The following is a 17,506-nucleotide window of genomic DNA, read 5'->3' on the forward strand; positions in this document are numbered from 1 at the left end:
AAAAAAAAGTAGCACCACAACAGCAAAATACATGCAAGGAAATTTTGGAATACATTTAGAATATATAAGAGGAAACAGGAAAAATACAACTTCTGAAATACTAATCCTACCACTAGTTATTAGGAAACACTGCTAAAGACATTTGGAACATCAATACCGGCATCTACTACTGTTTTCTTAACATCTCTCAGGGAATCATTCTAACAAGTCTAACAAAATAGCATCCATAAAGGCAGAATAGGAACTTCACATATGTAAGCGATTATATACTTTTCTACTGAGGCTGAGGCTAGGTGCAAAGTAAGTTTCAGAAATATTCCAAAATTAACAGAATTAAAGATAGCAAAAGTATCACTCACCTAACAGTTACTTAAATAATGATATGAGGACTAAAAATGGATTTGAAAATTTGTCTGATGTGAAATTTTCCCTGCAGTAAAAAAATACACTCTGAATTTGTTAGATGAGTTGCCCCACAGCTGAACACAAAAGCTCAGGAGTTTCAATGTCTATTTCGTTATGGTGCCAGAAAAATAAACAAATAAATAAATAAAATAAACAAAAAAACCTCCCCAAAAGTACAGCTGGGTAAAGTTACTATTAAGCAACGTAAGTTAAAAGAGTGAAGAGTTTTTACTCATCTATGCAAGTTACYGTTTAAAATGCAAATTATCTTGCAGAAATTACACTCAACTGGTAATTTCTTAAGAGATGCTGGTTCTGATAGGCTAGGACACCTCACAGGTGTTGCAGCTTACATCCCCCTCTCCACAAAAGCACCTATTTTGACTTTTTCCTTTTGCAAATGTTTCCTTTGTTCACACAAAAAAGGAAGATGCTAACCTTACCATCTCTTCCTAAGTATCCAACACAGAGGAAAGCACTCTCCTTTTTACAAAGGATAAACATATAAATACATGCTGTCCTAACAAAACGCAACTGTAGCACAAATAAGCAACCTAATACACCAATCCAACTCTTTCGTGACAGCAGCAGAAACACAAGTCTCGCTGTAGGCAGGCAAGGATTCTGTCCAGCACGCTGACTGCTCAAGGAATTCCTACTCATTTATGTCCATTCTATGTTTTCTGATATAGCTAGACTGCAACTAATATCAATGCGTCCACATATACTTCTGTGATTCACACCTCTTGTGTAGATATTCCCTAAAAAAGGCCAACCTGACCGAAAGACACGTTACAGTTTGCTTTCAACAGCATTTTCTTTCAGAGCAGTTCTTCATAAATGCAGGACAGTTAGTAGGATAACACTGTTTAGGTGATACCAATCATATGGGAAGGTTATCTCCTATAATTTTAAYTGAGCTATTGTTTTAGAGCAGGACCCAACTTTCACAGATCTAGCCTAAGAAAAGGAGCAGAGAACTGGGATAATTATTTTTCAACTTCAGGRTAGTACCTCAGTAGGAAAATTGTTTTCACACTTTGTAAGATGTTGAGAAATGGATAACCAAGGATGGATGGTACTGTGGTTAAGCCACTGATCTTAAATTAATAAAGGAATTCAAATCCCTGCCTGCGTGAGTCTCCTCTGTGGCCTCACTGAAGTAATCCAAGTTCTCCTTTCCTTAGATGTCCATTTGTAAGATACAGACTTACTGCAAGAGGATTTTTAAAAAAGAAAAAGAAGAAAAACTAAAATTGTTATGAACAAGCAACTGTACTGTTTTAGAATTAGAAATTATTTCAGAAGAAAGGATCCATGCTGCTATCCCTGTAGGCATTTCCTCATACCACACCTTCCACATGCTTATCATGCACTGCCTAGAAAGCAGTTCCCCCCACACTGGTCTGGGTGCAATCAAATCCTTTATTTACATTGCTAGGCTCAAGATTCCCCCAAGCCCTGGCCAACTCCTAATTAACTCTGCTCAGCACCTTTCCTATGTGAATTCATCCTTTGTGATAGCAGCTATTCAGAACAGTTCACAGGAACCCAAATGAAATCTAACCAATGCCTTGCACACCCGCATTAACAGTTTCCTATCTCTCCTAGCAACACCTTGACAAAAGTAAATCTAGAATTATACTTACTTTTATCATGAATATATCACACTGGTAACATGATACCTTTGAGATGTTATTTCTTCCTTTGTTACTTCTTGCTGATATGTTTCTAACAGTTCATAATAGATCTTTTCGTTATTGGTCCCTACAGTGTATGATAGAGTTCCTAGAAGGAAAGTGCAGCACTTTTGCGGTCAAGAAGAAAATATCAAATTCACAAAACACAAAATGAAAAATAACTAGACAGATCTCTTTGGCAGAAAAGGCTCCAAGGTTACACAGGATTACAAACTAAATAGGAATCAATGTAGACACTATTGTAAAAAGGAAGAGCAAGAGAAGCTTGGCATATATTACATTTATCCAAGAAGTGTTTCACACACTGAAGGGCTGAAGAGATTTTAGAATATTTAATCCAGTTTAGAGAACCATACTTCCAACACAAATCGTAGAGAGAACCTGGAGAATCAGAAAAGAACCAAAGGTATAAGAGACTTTAAAAACAATTCTTTTGAGGTTGAAATTTTTATTTATTTATTTGAATCTTGCAAAAGAATACCATGCAAATATGCATTAAGARTCTTTCAATACATAAATAACTATGCTAAATGATTCCATAGTAATTTTTTTTTTAATGTGAATATAAAATAGTGTCATTGTACCTAAGGAGTCTCTGCCAGGAGATGGCMTAGTTAAATTTGAGCTTTCTTCTGTACTGGTAGTTGCAATAGTAATGACTTGTTTTCAAACCTACACATCTACAGCTCCTGGACACAGCACCTTATACTGCCAAATTTCATCCCTTTTTATCTACTCTGTCTTCAGAATTACCCACTGCTTCCCCTTTTGATCATACTCTGCTCTTCTCTGTTATTTCTCAGGTTTGTACAGCAAGCTAAATGAGTAAACCCCTCAACTCCATTTGTAGATCTGAAAAGTAAAGTGTCAAGGACAAAAATTGCAGTATTTTCTTGAGTTCCACACAGTGGAAATCTTATTTTTTTTTCTTCCTGCATTTCAGATGCATTGTATTCTACAAAATATTTATAATCTAATATTTGACTTCCATAAGTTAGGAAGAAAAAAAATTTATCGCCTAAAATGAATCATGTTTCATTTTGAAATCAGATTTTTATATTATCACCAGCTTCTGAAAAACTATTTTAAGAAAAAAAAACTAACAACGGTATGCAGATTATGACTTAATATCCCTTTAAACAGATTTAAATGGTTATTTGTTTTGCATAAGGAATATTACTKTTTATATTTTCTTAAATAATGGTAAAATTAAAAGGCTAAAAAGTTTCTATCATTTGGTAGAATTTTAATGGTAACATATTTCTTTTAAATGTTAATCATAAATGGTAAAAAGGTTTCCACCAYAGAACATAAAGGATCTCAGGGAAGAAGAGAAAACTCAATCAAGACATGCATATTCCCACTTACAGTAAATTCCTCGTAGTAGGACATTTACCTTAGGAAAATGGCAATAGCAATTACAAAAACACTCATATGAATAGAATGCCTCAATTGGAAGAACACTATTTAAATATTGAAATAACTCTTGAGCTCAAGCTCCAGTGAGGCAAAATATAATCCCCAAACTAATTATAAAACAACAAAAAACATTTAGAAGCCTGCATGCATCTCGCCACCTACTCACTAACATTCTTTTTAATTGTATGCCACTGTTCTGCAACAAGGACAATTTCCATATTACAAGAAGCACAAGCACAGGCTGTCAAAGCTGTTCAAATGGCTCTAAGAATTGTTTTGTCTTTCCTGATGTGCTAGGAATTGTTGGTTAGTGATTCCTGATATTGCTAACAATTCAAAGTCAAAGTTTATGTTACCTGCTACCCAACTGAAAAATACTAATGATTCAAGAAGATATTCATTACTACACAGTGCAGACTCAGCCAAAGGTAATTAGATCTGCCTATAGAAATGTGGTTGAGACCACACAGACTACCTATCATTATTTCTTATTTAAGCATGCTAATTAACTCAATATGAAAGAGAATAAAACAAAACCCTTTAATGCACTGGTCTATTTGACTAATACTGCGAACTACAATATATAACAGATTAAATGATCTTCTTAAGCTTTGCACGTGAAAGATGGAAACAACATATCACAGAATCACAGAAAAATGATATGAAATATCATATGAATATAAAAAGCAAGCAGAATGTTAATAGTGGTACATTTATCATGAGTGATCAAATATTGCAGGCAACTGCAAATATAGGTTCTTTTGTTTAATTAAAAAAGTCATCAGTATTATCACATGCATCCCTGCATCTTGCCACCACCATCCACAAGAGAGGTTACCACTCTAAAGTGATTATTACCAGGTGAATCTATTTTAGTAATGAAATGTCAAGACTCTGAAAGCAAGAAAACAATTAAAAAAACTCCAACCAAACACAGATAAAACCTAGTAATCCTCATTTTGAGAGAAACAAACTGACACAGACTTCAGTAACTTGTCTACAGAGGGGCAGCAAGACCAATCTCTGCCCCGCCCATAAACAATACTGATTTAATTACTCGATTGTCAGATTACATTAAGAGTTTCTGTCTTCCCCAGGAAGAGATATTTTCCACATTTATGCCTTTTTAATTTTACTAGATCAACCAGTGGCAAGACTATGTAAGAGAAGCTATTTGGAAATTCTGCATAGAAACCAGGGAGCTGAGAAAGGAATCAAGAATAGGAAAGACTCACTCTTGTGAGTTGGAGGATCTGTCAAACACCAGATAGAATTCTTGAAAAGTTCATTTTAAATGTATTACATTACAGGAACTATCTACTGTTTTCAGACTGCCAAGGCAATATCCAGACAGCTGTTAGTGGCAGATGTTCTATACTGCAGCTGTATGATACTGCCCGCTATCTCAATCATCAATCTTCCATCAGAATAGTTTGYGTGAACACTCTCTAAACCACTTAACACTCTGCAAGTCTGTCTCTATCATCAATTTCAAAACTAACTTTAAGCTGTCCACATGGGATAAGAAGCACTACTACTGCTCTGCAGTCAGAGCTCTTGCAAAAACAAATAAACAAACAAAAAAACCCAATAAAGCCCATTTGAAGAATTTTACCATACAGTACTTAAAAGATATTGCCTCRTTACATAGGACTAAAAAGCAAACCTTAAGCAATGCAGGGCTAGAATTGTCATTCATCCTGATCTATGCAGTCCGGTTGTTACTGCTTCCATTCATCCATATACTATTGCCTCCTTCACCTTTTTACATATCCACATACACAAATTCACATGCACTGCAAAATAATATTGAGAAAACTTCATATTGATTCCGGTTGTAATTCCTTATAATAAACCTCTTCAATGTAATTTTTAAAAATATAGGAAATTCAAGAATTGCCACCTGCATCAGTCCCGCTGGTATGACATTAGCGCTTCAACAATGGCTGGCACAAGAGAATCCATCATGGAAAACCACACATCCTGGGTAAAGTACAATCCAATATTCCATACTACAATCAATTGATTGTAACTTGTTTTTCTCTAACTCAAAGCAAGAGTTGTAATAAACTGCACTATTTCAGGTGCAAAACTCATAAGGAACAACACAAAATAATGTAACTCAGTCCTACTAACTGAAAATCTATTAAATGTATCTAATTTAAAAATKTAGTAGTCCAATACTTGTACTGATATAAACATAGGAATTATTTTTCATTAAGATTGCAAGTAGGTGCATTATTTTGAAAGCTGAAAAGAAGGAAAGTTAACTACTTTTGAGCTGATACGCTAAATGACATAATCAAGACAAATTACATCATCCTGCTCAGAAACAAAAAATTCCTACCAGTATTTTAGCCAAAATTCCATCATCACTTGATTCCATGGTAACCACTGCTTTGTCCGTTTCAATTTCACACAAAGCATCTCCAACATTCACCGTTTCACCTGCAAAACACAAAACTTAGTTTAAACTTCCTTTTGGATCTACTTAATTATAGAAGAGAGACATTTAACCATATAACATCAACACTTTACATTCTTAATACATTCCCCAGGTAGTAGATATCCAGAAAAAAAATCATAAATTTATATTGTCTTTTTCATTTTCAAATAAAAACACCAAGATTCAGAGATAAAGACTGCAACAACAGAACACTGACATAATTCATTAAATTTCAAATGGCCACATTTAAAGTAGGTTTTCCAAGAGGAAGMAAACACACACAATGAAATTGATTTGCACAAGATGACAAATCACTAGCAGAACCAAGAATATAACCCTCAGCCTTCCATATTCATTGCTAGCCATAAATCACAGCAAGCTATTTAAAGCTATGATTTCTAAGATACTGGTCAYATGCAACAAAATGTTACTAAATATTATTTTGGTTCTCCACAGATTGACACAGTTAACAGTTCTCTAATTTGTATGCACACTATTAAATATATACAAATAAAAATCTCAAGAAATTGAATCACTTCAAATAGCAAGCCCTAGAGGCTTGCTTCCTAAGCCTCTTACATCGTCAGAGAAAGCTCATTTTTTAAAAAAGCATAAATTTTGTGTAATAAAAATATGCTTAAATGTTAGATGTAGCTTTTCTGTATTACAAAAATCTGTAAGTAGAATTGTTTTGAAGTATACTTTTCCTCTGCTTTTGATGAATGTATCTATCAGTTGGTGTATGACAAAAATGCCATGAGTCTGGATTCTTTTAGTATATGAGTACTGACTAGACAGTCAACATTAAATCAAAACTACACAGGAAAACCTTGACCTTGTTGAATGTCTTGGTCTCCAACAAAATAAGATACACTTTCAGAGTACTAAAAAAGAAAGACAATAAGTACAGATCTATTACATGAATGTATTTTTAATATAAAGAACGATTTTAATAATCCCCCATCATCATAAACGCTGCAACAGTATTAACTATTTAAGCATTTCATTTAATTCTTCCTGTCATTGTCTGCAGTGCTTAAGCATCAGGAAAAACTGTTTTTTTACAGGTTTACATGTTACAACCTATATTTAGCTAAATGAAATAAACTCATCTCTTTTTATCATTTCTTGGTTTAGGACTACCTGAATGGAAATGAAGCAACAAAAAACAAAAAAAGAGCATTATATGATTCATGTGACCTCTGCAGTGGTAAACAATGAAAACCTTCAAACCTCAGTCAATTATATAATGTGTAATTTTAGAAGTCAAAAATGTTCCTATTCTGTAACTTGGCAAGGGAGGACACAAACATTTGATTATTTAATGTAATAACCTAATTGCCATACTGCACTTCACAATAATTACATTATAAACAATTTACGAAAGAAAAGTCAGAATTTCAGGGTTTAGATCAGTGGTTTGATTCCACTAGACAATTAAAGTGGCCTGTACATCAGACCACTAGGCAAGTATTTCATAGATAACAAGAAATCAAATTGTACAAATTCTGTAACTTATAGAWCTATGATAGGCAAACATAAAGGAGTTTAACTCCACATCTCAGTTACTGTTTCTCTCAGCCTGCAATCAGCATGTAAATGTTTTGCACCACTCAAAGCAGTCTCAGTGCTAAACGTAACATCCAGTACTAACTCCAATAGCGTAAGTTAGCCAAAGCAAATACCTTCATTCATGCATTCATTCCCTGCAATGTACCTCCTTAACTTGGGTGCATCAGGCTGTTTACCGACTTCTAAGGATTCCCTTGCACARGGAAGAAAAGTAGTAGTCTTCAGGAGACTGGACACACCACTTTTTCCTCCACCTTATTGCAGGAGCACGAAGTGGCCATACATTGGGAAGGAAATTGATCAAATACAGTTTTAAGACAACTATTTCACAGTGGCCTTCAAAAAAAAATAAATCAAAAAATTTGATGTGTGTTTCAGTGCCTAACCGCAATAGAAAGAACCATAGTTTTCTCAGTAGAGACCCCGAAATCTGTGGTATCTCCTGATGCCCATTTGCACATCAATTACAGATCAGATTTCCCAATAGAAAGAACAGAGGTTTGCCGCATCCAGGATCTGCCTGGATGGCAGCTGTGAACGACTACATATAAAACACTAAAAATCCTGTGCACAAATGTGTGTGCGTGTACATGTGCACACTGTGATTAATTTCTTACAGCTAGATTGAACGATTAGGATCTTCATTAAAGCAGAGTTTCCCCCAAGGGACCACATCCAATTGGCACTCAACAGCCTATAGCCTCCACCCAGTTACTAGCAGACAAGTATCCAAATCACAAGACAAACTGCATTTCTTGATGTACTCTTCACAAACCAAATGAAAGCTGACTGAGTATAGAGACTCAAGTCCCTGGAGGTGATGTCTCAGAAGAGGGCCAAGTTACACTRTATGAGGAAACAGCTAGTAATGTCGCTTATTCTGTTTTCTGCCCACAATAACAAGACTTTAGTCTCCAGGGCTGTCAATCTATCATCTTTCATCAACATCAAATTCACGCATAATAAACAGAAGTTTTTAGAAGCACAGTTTTATTTTTAAGCAATGGTCTTTATTACCCAGAGGAATTGACATGAAGCAGCATTAACAACGAGAGGAAAATAGTAAAGCTGTCAATTAAAGGCAGTGTTTTTCCTTCTGCTGTAGTGAAATCATCTGTCTGTCCTAAGAAACTATAAAATGAAAATATTTGATATTTACACAAAGAGCAGGAAAAAAATGACCAAAGTAGTATTCTACTGGCCCCTGCTGGTCATACACAACCATCAGCTTTCTTCTATTACTCTGAAGTACTTGTTTTCTCATAAGATTATCAAACATTTATATTCACTAATGCCACTAACATCAGCTCATTGAAGGATGTCACAGTTCTGCTCTGCAGAAAGAGCAGAAGCATTAGATCACTGCTTTCTTCTTCAAAATTTTTGTTGCCATTTTCTTATGTTGTCATTATATTAATTCCAGATTGACAGAGAAAAGAATGTTCATGGGAACTAATTATCATCATAGATGTGCCAAAGATGACGATGATCTATATTCACTTTTGGTCTTGTTTCTAAATAGAAAGTAGAGCAATGAAAATCCTAAAATGATTTATATTAAAGTCCAACTGTCAGTAAGATACGTTTTTAATTAAAAKGCATTTTTTTTCTTTTGGGTTGGGGTAGGGAGAAGAAGAGTAAGAAGAATCACTGTACAGCCACTGTGTCTTAAGATATTTTAATGAGGAAAACTTAATTTGTTTGTGCTGTGGAGCAAACTGTAATTGATTTCCACTGCTACAATGCTGCCTTCTTTATTTTCTTTTGTGACTTTAAACATTATATTTACTTTAAAAACAAAAACTGAATTTTTTATATGTTTAATGGATAGACTAGTAATGTCTAATGAATAGAAAAATGACTTCTGGTCGTTCCTTCCTCTCTGCATAAGCTTGGACTTGTTACTTTAACTAACTGCAGCTTCAGATGGACACTGCTGTATTTTTCCTAGCTAGTTCTTCAGAAATTCTTAGCAAAAGTTTTAGAAGCAAAATCTCATGTCCATTATGAGAGGACTTTTGAGGTATAAAGTCTTTCCATCACCAGCAACATATTTAACACACACACAAGCAAAGTACTCTGATAATATGGTGACAGAGGCCATACCAACATTTGCAGGGTATGCCAAAAGAAAGAAAAGACTTATTCAGGAAGAAAAGCTAATAAACACATTCAGGTTCTCAAATTGTGTCTATCAAAGTTAACAGGCTTCAAGACATTTTCTTTCCTCAAGGTGTGTTTAGCTCTCTGTATTAAAGCTAAAAATGTGGAAAACAAGATACACTATAACAGTCATCTAAAACTCTGCAATGCATCCCATACTAACTGCCACCATTACAATTTCCATTTTCCCCCCACAATCCATTACTAAAGTCAAAATCCAGCCATAATTTTAAACCAAATAGGACWAAGGGGAGAGGGATAAAGTTCTCTTAACAGAACAGGGAGTGCTGAATCTTCTAGAGATTGTCCTTCATTTACATACAACCCATATGAACACAAAAAGTACTGCTGAGACTATTTAGCTGCTCCAAAATATTTTAACAGAAATCAGTTTAACAGAAATTTTTCAGTTGTCAAAGTACAGACAGATGAAGATAACTGAGGTTTCAAAATATCCCTTCATGAAAATTAATTAGATCAGGAGGGTTTTTTTTTTTTTTKTKTGTGTGTGTGTGTGTGTGTGTGTGTGAAAACAGGCCTCTCCTCTCCTATTTGGAAATGGGGCTATGAAACAAATTTAAGGTTTACTGCCAGCTTTAAGAGTAGAAATGGGGCTATGAAACAAATTTAAGGTTTACTGCCAGCTTTAAGAGTAGACTATAGTTTATATTAAGAAGCAAGTAATAACTTGCTTGCTTGTTTTATAGTTGTTAAATAACAACTATAGAAATACTATGTCTTTCTAATGCTTTGGAATAACAAAAGAGAAAGCCTCCCCAACATCAAAGGCTCTCTGGCAAAATCACTGAGCACCATGACAAGACTGGGAGAGACAGCAGATAGGGGGAAAAAGCAGACTGACGGCTGATTTTCCAGTGTCAACCCTATGTAATATTCTGGAGGAGAATTTTCAAAATATGATCATTGCAACCCTCTAGAACATAGTACAAGGAAGAATGTTTAAAGGATCAACAATTTTAAAGCAGGGTACTGTTGATAACATTCATGTACCAAACTTACTGCTTCAAAACAGGAATGTAACCTGAAAGAATGATCTTCTTCTTACAGACCAATTTGAAAAAGCTAGCAAAACACAGCAACTATGGCAACAGAAAATGATGTCTCACCTTCCTTTTTCAACCATTTCACAATGTTTCCTTCTTCCATTGTAGGAGAAAGTGCAGGCATGAAAACTTTAATAGCAGGTGTACCTGTAAAAAAACCACATGGTTATCTAAATTAGTTACTTTTCCAGTGTATTTTTTTCTCAGTTAATTGCTTAACTGGAATAAGACATAAGCAGTGCACGAGTCTAAAAGACAGCTGAAGATGCTCATTTTTTCTAAAGGTTACACACAAACATACACTGTAAACGAAATTTAGAAGAGCACTGAGGAAAACAAGGCACAAAGTACAAATCCCATCTGTTCTTCAGAGAAAAAGGGTTAACTTGAATATGCACTTATAATACATAATTCCTAGGCAAATTGAACTCCAACTTAAATAAAAATACAATATAAATGTGGGGGCTTCAGATACTCATGTTCCCTCAGCTTTGATTCAATTAGTTTTTAATTAAAACTTTCCCTAAGATTCAGTCTTAGTACATTATTAAAAATAATACGAACTAGTATTTCAAGTTATCTTCAGCTCAATYTCACCTAAAACAAGGCTAGAGAATCTTTCTCCAACAGAAATACAAACAGGGAGAGGGGAGGAAAAAAAACAAAAAGAAGAAAAATCAATAATTTGTTTGAAGTTCAAGCTGCAAGCAAGCAGTAGTACGRAGAACAAAAAAGCAGCTGAAGGTGGGGGAATGCCCTTAGATTAGCTCAGCTGGTTAGAGCATGGTGCTAATAACGCCAAGATCATGGGTTCGAATCCCATATGGGCCACTCACTTGAGGGTTGGACTAGATGATCTCCAGAGGTCCCTTCCAACCTTACCAATTCTATGATTCTATGAAAAGACCAGCAGCTAACAAAATGCTTTGGTGTTTTTCCTCTCTCCACAGAAATGCCACAGATTTCTGAGCCAGCTAACACCATCAGTATCTACCACTGGAAAATTATAAGGCCCAGAGTGTCTTGTGCATCAGAGATAAGTACCAAGCCAAACCACATTTCCATTTTCTTGGGCTTCCACATGTGGCCCTACATATGCTTTGTTCTGCTTCTGCCATATTCTCTTTAAGCAAAACCTTGGGTAAAATGGTGTGCTGCAGTCCCTCAAACACTCCAATACATGTASATGAACGAGACAAGGTTCATAGACAAGTTAGTAGGAAAGGGAGTTCACAGTGTGCGTACAAGACTTGTTCAATCTATGCAAGCCCAAAGGAAAAAACAAACGCACAGATACATCTCAGTCCTCAAGAGAGGTCAGCGCTGCTGCAATCACAAGAAATTGGGTAAAAGGCAGTTTGAAGTTCCCTGCTGATGAACAGTGATGTGTTACAGAGGATAGATTCCTGACCATTTACCAGAATTTTTCTTCCTAGTTATGCAGTATACCAGAAGTATGATTTTGCACATACAAGTAAAGTACCAGCCAGGCATCCTCTGTTCTGTCTCAGAGCACTTATCCATCCCCAGTCTTCTAGTCATGGGTACATGCGTGTGGGACAGAGAGGGAGAAAAATAGCGAACATATTTAGCCAGCTGTTAGAATCTTTTCTGACTCTTAAGAAAGGTTAGATACTGATATCTTAATTGTGATCACTGTCTTAAGGCTGAACTGAAGTGTTAAGAACATGCCAAGGCAAATCATGTAATCCTATTTATCCAAAGATCAGGAACTCAGGAAAGAAGTGGCAGTTCAGAGTTCTGAATTCCACAACCAATAATACTGTGTGTCTTCTCAAAATCCACCACAAACACTACATCTTCCTCCTCCTCTTTGCCCCAAGCTGTGGAATTTGTCCCAGATGATAAAATGTATTTGTTAAATTAATAATAAAACCCTTCATCATCGATAGTCCAGACCCTGGTGACTCAATTCCTCCACAGGTAAAYTGTTTTAAAGTCTATCTACCCTTTCAACTAAAAAACCACATTTAATTTGCAGACTGATATAGCCTAATTTCAAATTTCAGTGACCAGATCTTGCATCTCTGTTAAAAAGAGTGAAAAGACTTCCCATTTTACAGAGCTCTTTTCTGTCACAAAGTGCTCATATACAGGGACCAGATTGATTCTCAACCTTTTCTTCGCAGATCTTTTTGTTCAGCTTGTCAAAGTCCAGTATATTTAAGCAATACAAACCCACAGCCTCTCCTGCTTTGCAACACCCTCTACCAGACACAGCTGGCCAGCCCATCACTGCAGTCTGCCAACCATCTGCATCTCTTCAGCAAACCCACACAACAAGAGAGAAGTCGCAGCACTGCWCACCAGCAGGTTGAGTGCCACGTATACGGGATTTCTTTGAGTACAGGGCTCATGAGACAGCACATTCCTYGGCTGTGCTGTAGCTCACTGCCTCCTGTCACTTGACCCAGTATACCAGAGTACTCTGACATACAGCTTGGCATACAAGAGATATCAGCTTTCTAAACTRTAGAAGTCACTTACAAGGCTACAAATTCAGCTCTTTAGGCACCATGTTGCAAGGTTAACTTTCCAGCACCTGACCAGGTGTCAGGTCCTGGACATATCTTTAGGCCCTGTTATATCCAAATCCATACTGAATTAGAGCATAGCACTTGATTTAAAAAAGAAAAAAGGAAAAAAAAAAGAAAAAGAAAAAGAAAAAGAAAAAAAGGAGTATGTTTCATACAAAGACAAGAATCAATTCTGCTTCATATCCCCTTTTCAAAAGATCCAGTTAGCAGTGTTAAAGCTTATTGCCAATTTAACAGTAAGCAACAATGTATTTCTCCCTGTTGCTGTATTGCTTAAAGCAAGCAATAACTGCTTTAAAGTTATGCACAAAATTCTCATTATCTGGAAGAAAGTGTAAGAAAGTAAACAAGAAAATSTTTGAGCTGAAAAGAACATAGTACCCAGAGTGAGAATACTTCTTACCCTTACTTCCATATAATACTGATCYAAGTCCTAAGACTTGTCACAGTTAAGATCTCAGAGAAAACAAACATAGAAATGGAACGTCAATCAATATACAATGATTTAAGGGAATTTAAAAAGTGCACCCTTGTTCTGTAATTAATTAATGTTAATACATCCCATAAATCTTAACCATGTCTATCTTATTGCTACAGGGTTATGAAAGAATAAATATTATAGCACCTATGAAAGAATAAATAAGCATTTAGTAATAAATATTTAAGAGGTGATGTAAAATTAAAGAAACTGTATAGTTTTTCCATTCTTCCTGGACACAATACATTTCTTTTAATGCAAACAGGAAACATTACAGCAAAGATCTAATAATCTCAGCAGCCATTAATGATCTTGCCAACTTAAAAATCATGTGAGATCAGAAAGAAGAATTATTTATTCCCCATAGTCTCCAGGAGATCAACACAATCATGCCCCCCAAAACATATGAACTGTGGAAATGAGCCTGATGAATGCATAGTTCATGTTTCCAGAAGACTTTCTATCATGAAATACACATGTATTTGTTTCAGCCTTCTACTCCAAGGTTAATTCTCCTTTTCCAAATCATTCACAAAATGATCTTTCTGCGACACAAACACTTGTCAGTTCAGTATTACTCATTTTCRTGTTTAGAAATTTATCCAAACAATGTTCCTGGTAACACTGGTAATTTCATCTGAACTATATCAAAAATTCTTCACATATTTCTCTAAAAGGAAAATATGCAAGGAAAGGAGATGATCTGCCTAGTAATTCTCTAACAATAAACTCATTGGAATAGAAAATGGTACCCTGAAAGGATGTTGCACTGACTCCATAGGTTGACTACGGTGTTCTGCTAAGCATGCAATGAATAAATTTAAACTCATTTTCTCTAYTTAAAACAAACAAGCAAAAAATACATGAAATAAAGCCTCTGCATCTTTCTCCAGCTACYTGAAGCATCACTGGTAGAACAAAAGATGATAGAGAAGTGGTGGAATCTACAAGCACTGAAAAAAAAAMCCTTAATTTGGACAGTCTCTTTCTACTTAGGTGCTTAACTGTACTTCCAATTAAGAAAGTACTCATCTGTCCCCAGTCATCAGTATCCTTTCTTTCTTGGCTTTATGCACAACAGAATATTTTATACACTTGAAGACCTACTCTCCCACCAATCTTTCTTACCCTCTATACTCCAATTTCTTCAGTTTGTCCTTGCTGATGACATTTTCTAGACCCCACATAATTCTCACTCCTCTGTCTGAATTCTCTTYTAGTAGCCCATATCCTTCTAGGATCCTTCCCAAACAGTATTCAAAACAAAAGCAAAACTTCAGTTGAGGCATTATGAGTGCAAAGGAGAGTGGAAGGAGGATTAACACACATCCTCCACATAACACTCCTAGCTCTTCCAACCCAGTATAATTTTTGCAGCATGATAATGATACAGACTCGTGTTTAATTTACAGTCCACTGTAAAACCCAGATCTCCTTCACAACATCATGACTGCCATGTCTCATCCTGTATCAGGCATTTGTTCTTATGCTTTGCACACTACTTCTTTCAAGCTGTTTTACCTAATTTGCTATGATCAGTTTGAAGTCTAATCCTGTCCTCAAAAGACAATTGCAATCTCTCCCATCTCAAATGCATCTCAAAAGAAAGGGAGGTATTAATTCCATTATCTAGGTTTTTAACAAAACAGCAATTAAAATCCAACTCCAGACATGAGGTCCCCGAAAAACCTCATGCGATACAGCTTTCCTCTTTGACAGCAAACTGTAATTACCTCTTGCTTTCCCAACCAGTTCGAGTAGCCCTAYAGAGACCCCTTGAGGCCAGAGCTTGTTTATGAGAAGAATGTATAAGAYAATGCCAAAACCTCATAATAAATGAATCTAAAACACCAATTGAATCTCTCCCATATAGACAATACTCTACCCCAGTACAAAAGGATATCAGACTGGTTTAATAAAACAAGGTTCTGATTGGCCTTGTCAGTGCTTACAAATCTGGTTCACTGGTTAACTGTGGTCTCTGAAAAGACTTTTCTCTTTACTGGAGGAGACTTACATGTGATTTCTTCTTTTTTTTTTTTTTTTTTTTTTTTTTTTAATATGAGCAAAATAGTGGGAAAGAACAAAGCAGCTTTCATTATCTTCCACAATTTCTCAATTAATATGATACAATATTCACATATCTAAATTACATCTAACTCATCCAAATAACCTTTTTCCTTCACCTAGTCTAGCGCTTACCAATAGCTCTGGGCACCTGTGTAACCTTTTTGTGACAGTTTAATTAAAAAAGCAGCAGCAATACAGGTGTCAGTCTTTGGTACCTTCCATTGTCTAACAAGCTAATCATTCTTTCTTGTACTGATTTATTTACAAAATATTTCTTTGCTGTATCTGTCAGACAAGAATTACATTGTTTTATGCTGTTACCTTTTCAACTTTATTCCTCCTAGTAATTTGACYTGCTTTCTGCTTTTTGTTTGTTTGCATGCTTCCTTTCAAAATTACTGAGTTATTATTTCTTTTAAATTAATCATTTCCTGTATTTTATTTTCTTCTATTACATTAAGCCATCCTTTTTTCATGATATGTAGTACCACATCATTTAGAGTGGAGAACATAGTATTTGTTTTTTCTATTTTTTTTTTTAAGACTAGCTGCTATGATCGTTAATCCTGTTGTTAGATGTTATAAGGAAAGATTCATCTGGGCTGCTAAGTGAATCAGGAAATAAATTATTTAAAATAATACCTAACCTCGCACTCTGTAGAAAGTGAAAACAAACCTAGCTTTGGCAATAAGTGAATTATTCCCAGCAGATYACAAAGGTGGTGTCCTTTAAACTGGGCCACCAAAGTAACAGAGAACCAGACTGCGGCAGCCTTCATGTGGTCTTGGACTCAAGAAGCCTTCTTTGAAAATGAAGGAGAAGAGCATTTCAGTGTTAAACGCGAATGTGACCGCTTAGCACGCGTGGAACGTTCTGTCTTCCTTGGAGACTTCCACATTCAACTTCACCCTTTGGGATGCGGGTGAGGAAGGACACAGAAGAGAGGGTGAGAATACAGCTCGGTAAAGACCGCAAGACACTAAAAAAGCAATTTGAGAGCTGTACAGAACTAAACAGACTTTTTTTTTTCCWTCAAAAGCAGGAAGAACACTTACCAGCAACTCACCCAAACGCCCGTGCGTTCTGCACCTCCGGAGAGGGGCCGAGCAGCCCCCTGCCGAGCTACCCCCTCCCAACTGCCGTTTTCCAGCAGGACGTTGCTGCTCGTCCCCCCGCCCCGGTCCCTGCACCACCAGCCCGCTCGGCCGTGCCGCCCTACAGCCGCCCGCTAACACCCCCTGCCCCCTTGGCGCCGCCGCGCTCCCCTCACGCCCGCAGCAGGCCAACGGCGCGGGCCCGGCCCAAGCACTCACCCCGCAGCTCGTCGGTGCCGTGCAGCAGCCTCCAGCCTCCCCGAGCTGGGCGAGAGGCGCCAGCGCCCAGGGCCGCCGCCGCCCGCCCGCCCAGCAGCAGCAGCAGCCGCGCTACCGCCCTGCCGCCGCCGCCGCTCAGCCACAGGGAGGCCGCCATCTTGCCTCCCTTCGCCGCCCGCCCCGCCGGGGCTGCCCCGCGCGCTGCCTGAGCGGAAAGCCCCGGCCGCGCCGCTGCGGGCCGCTGCCACAGGGCGGGCCGCCGCCCCCCGGAGCCGAAACGCCGGGACCCTCTCCATCCCGCCCCGTCGGCCGCCGCC

The 17,506-nt window shown here is 37.1% G+C and overlaps 1 protein-coding gene and 1 non-coding gene across 3 annotated transcripts in view; one reads left to right on the plus strand and one right to left on the minus strand.

Annotated features, from left to right (window-relative positions):
• PDHX (pyruvate dehydrogenase complex component X) overlaps window positions 1–17,361 on the minus strand; it is a 53,780-nt gene extending 36,419 nt beyond the window's left edge. For both annotated transcript variants that reach the window (XM_085312150.1, XM_085312151.1), the window contains exons 1-3: window positions 17,190–17,361; window positions 10,833–10,916; window positions 5,872–5,972 (exon numbers count right to left, since the gene is read on the minus strand). In XM_085312150.1, the coding sequence (XP_085168276.1) occupies window positions 5,872–5,972; window positions 10,833–10,916; window positions 17,190–17,346 (342 nt within the window). In that variant the 5' untranslated portion in view covers window positions 17,347–17,361. The remainder of the gene's footprint in view (window positions 1–5,871; window positions 5,973–10,832; window positions 10,917–17,189) is intronic.
• On the plus strand, window positions 11,531–11,600 carry TRNAI-AAU (transfer RNA isoleucine (anticodon AAU)). The gene has a single exon. It is a non-coding gene; the product is annotated as a tRNA-Ile (tRNA).
• Window positions 17,362–17,506: the final 145 nt, after the last annotated feature.

This window comes from Rhea americana, unplaced genomic scaffold (genome assembly GCF_003343005.1).
Source record: "Rhea americana isolate MKP2758 unplaced genomic scaffold, rheAme1 scaffold_359, whole genome shotgun sequence".
Taxonomy (NCBI): Eukaryota; Metazoa; Chordata; class Aves; order Rheiformes; family Rheidae; genus Rhea; species Rhea americana.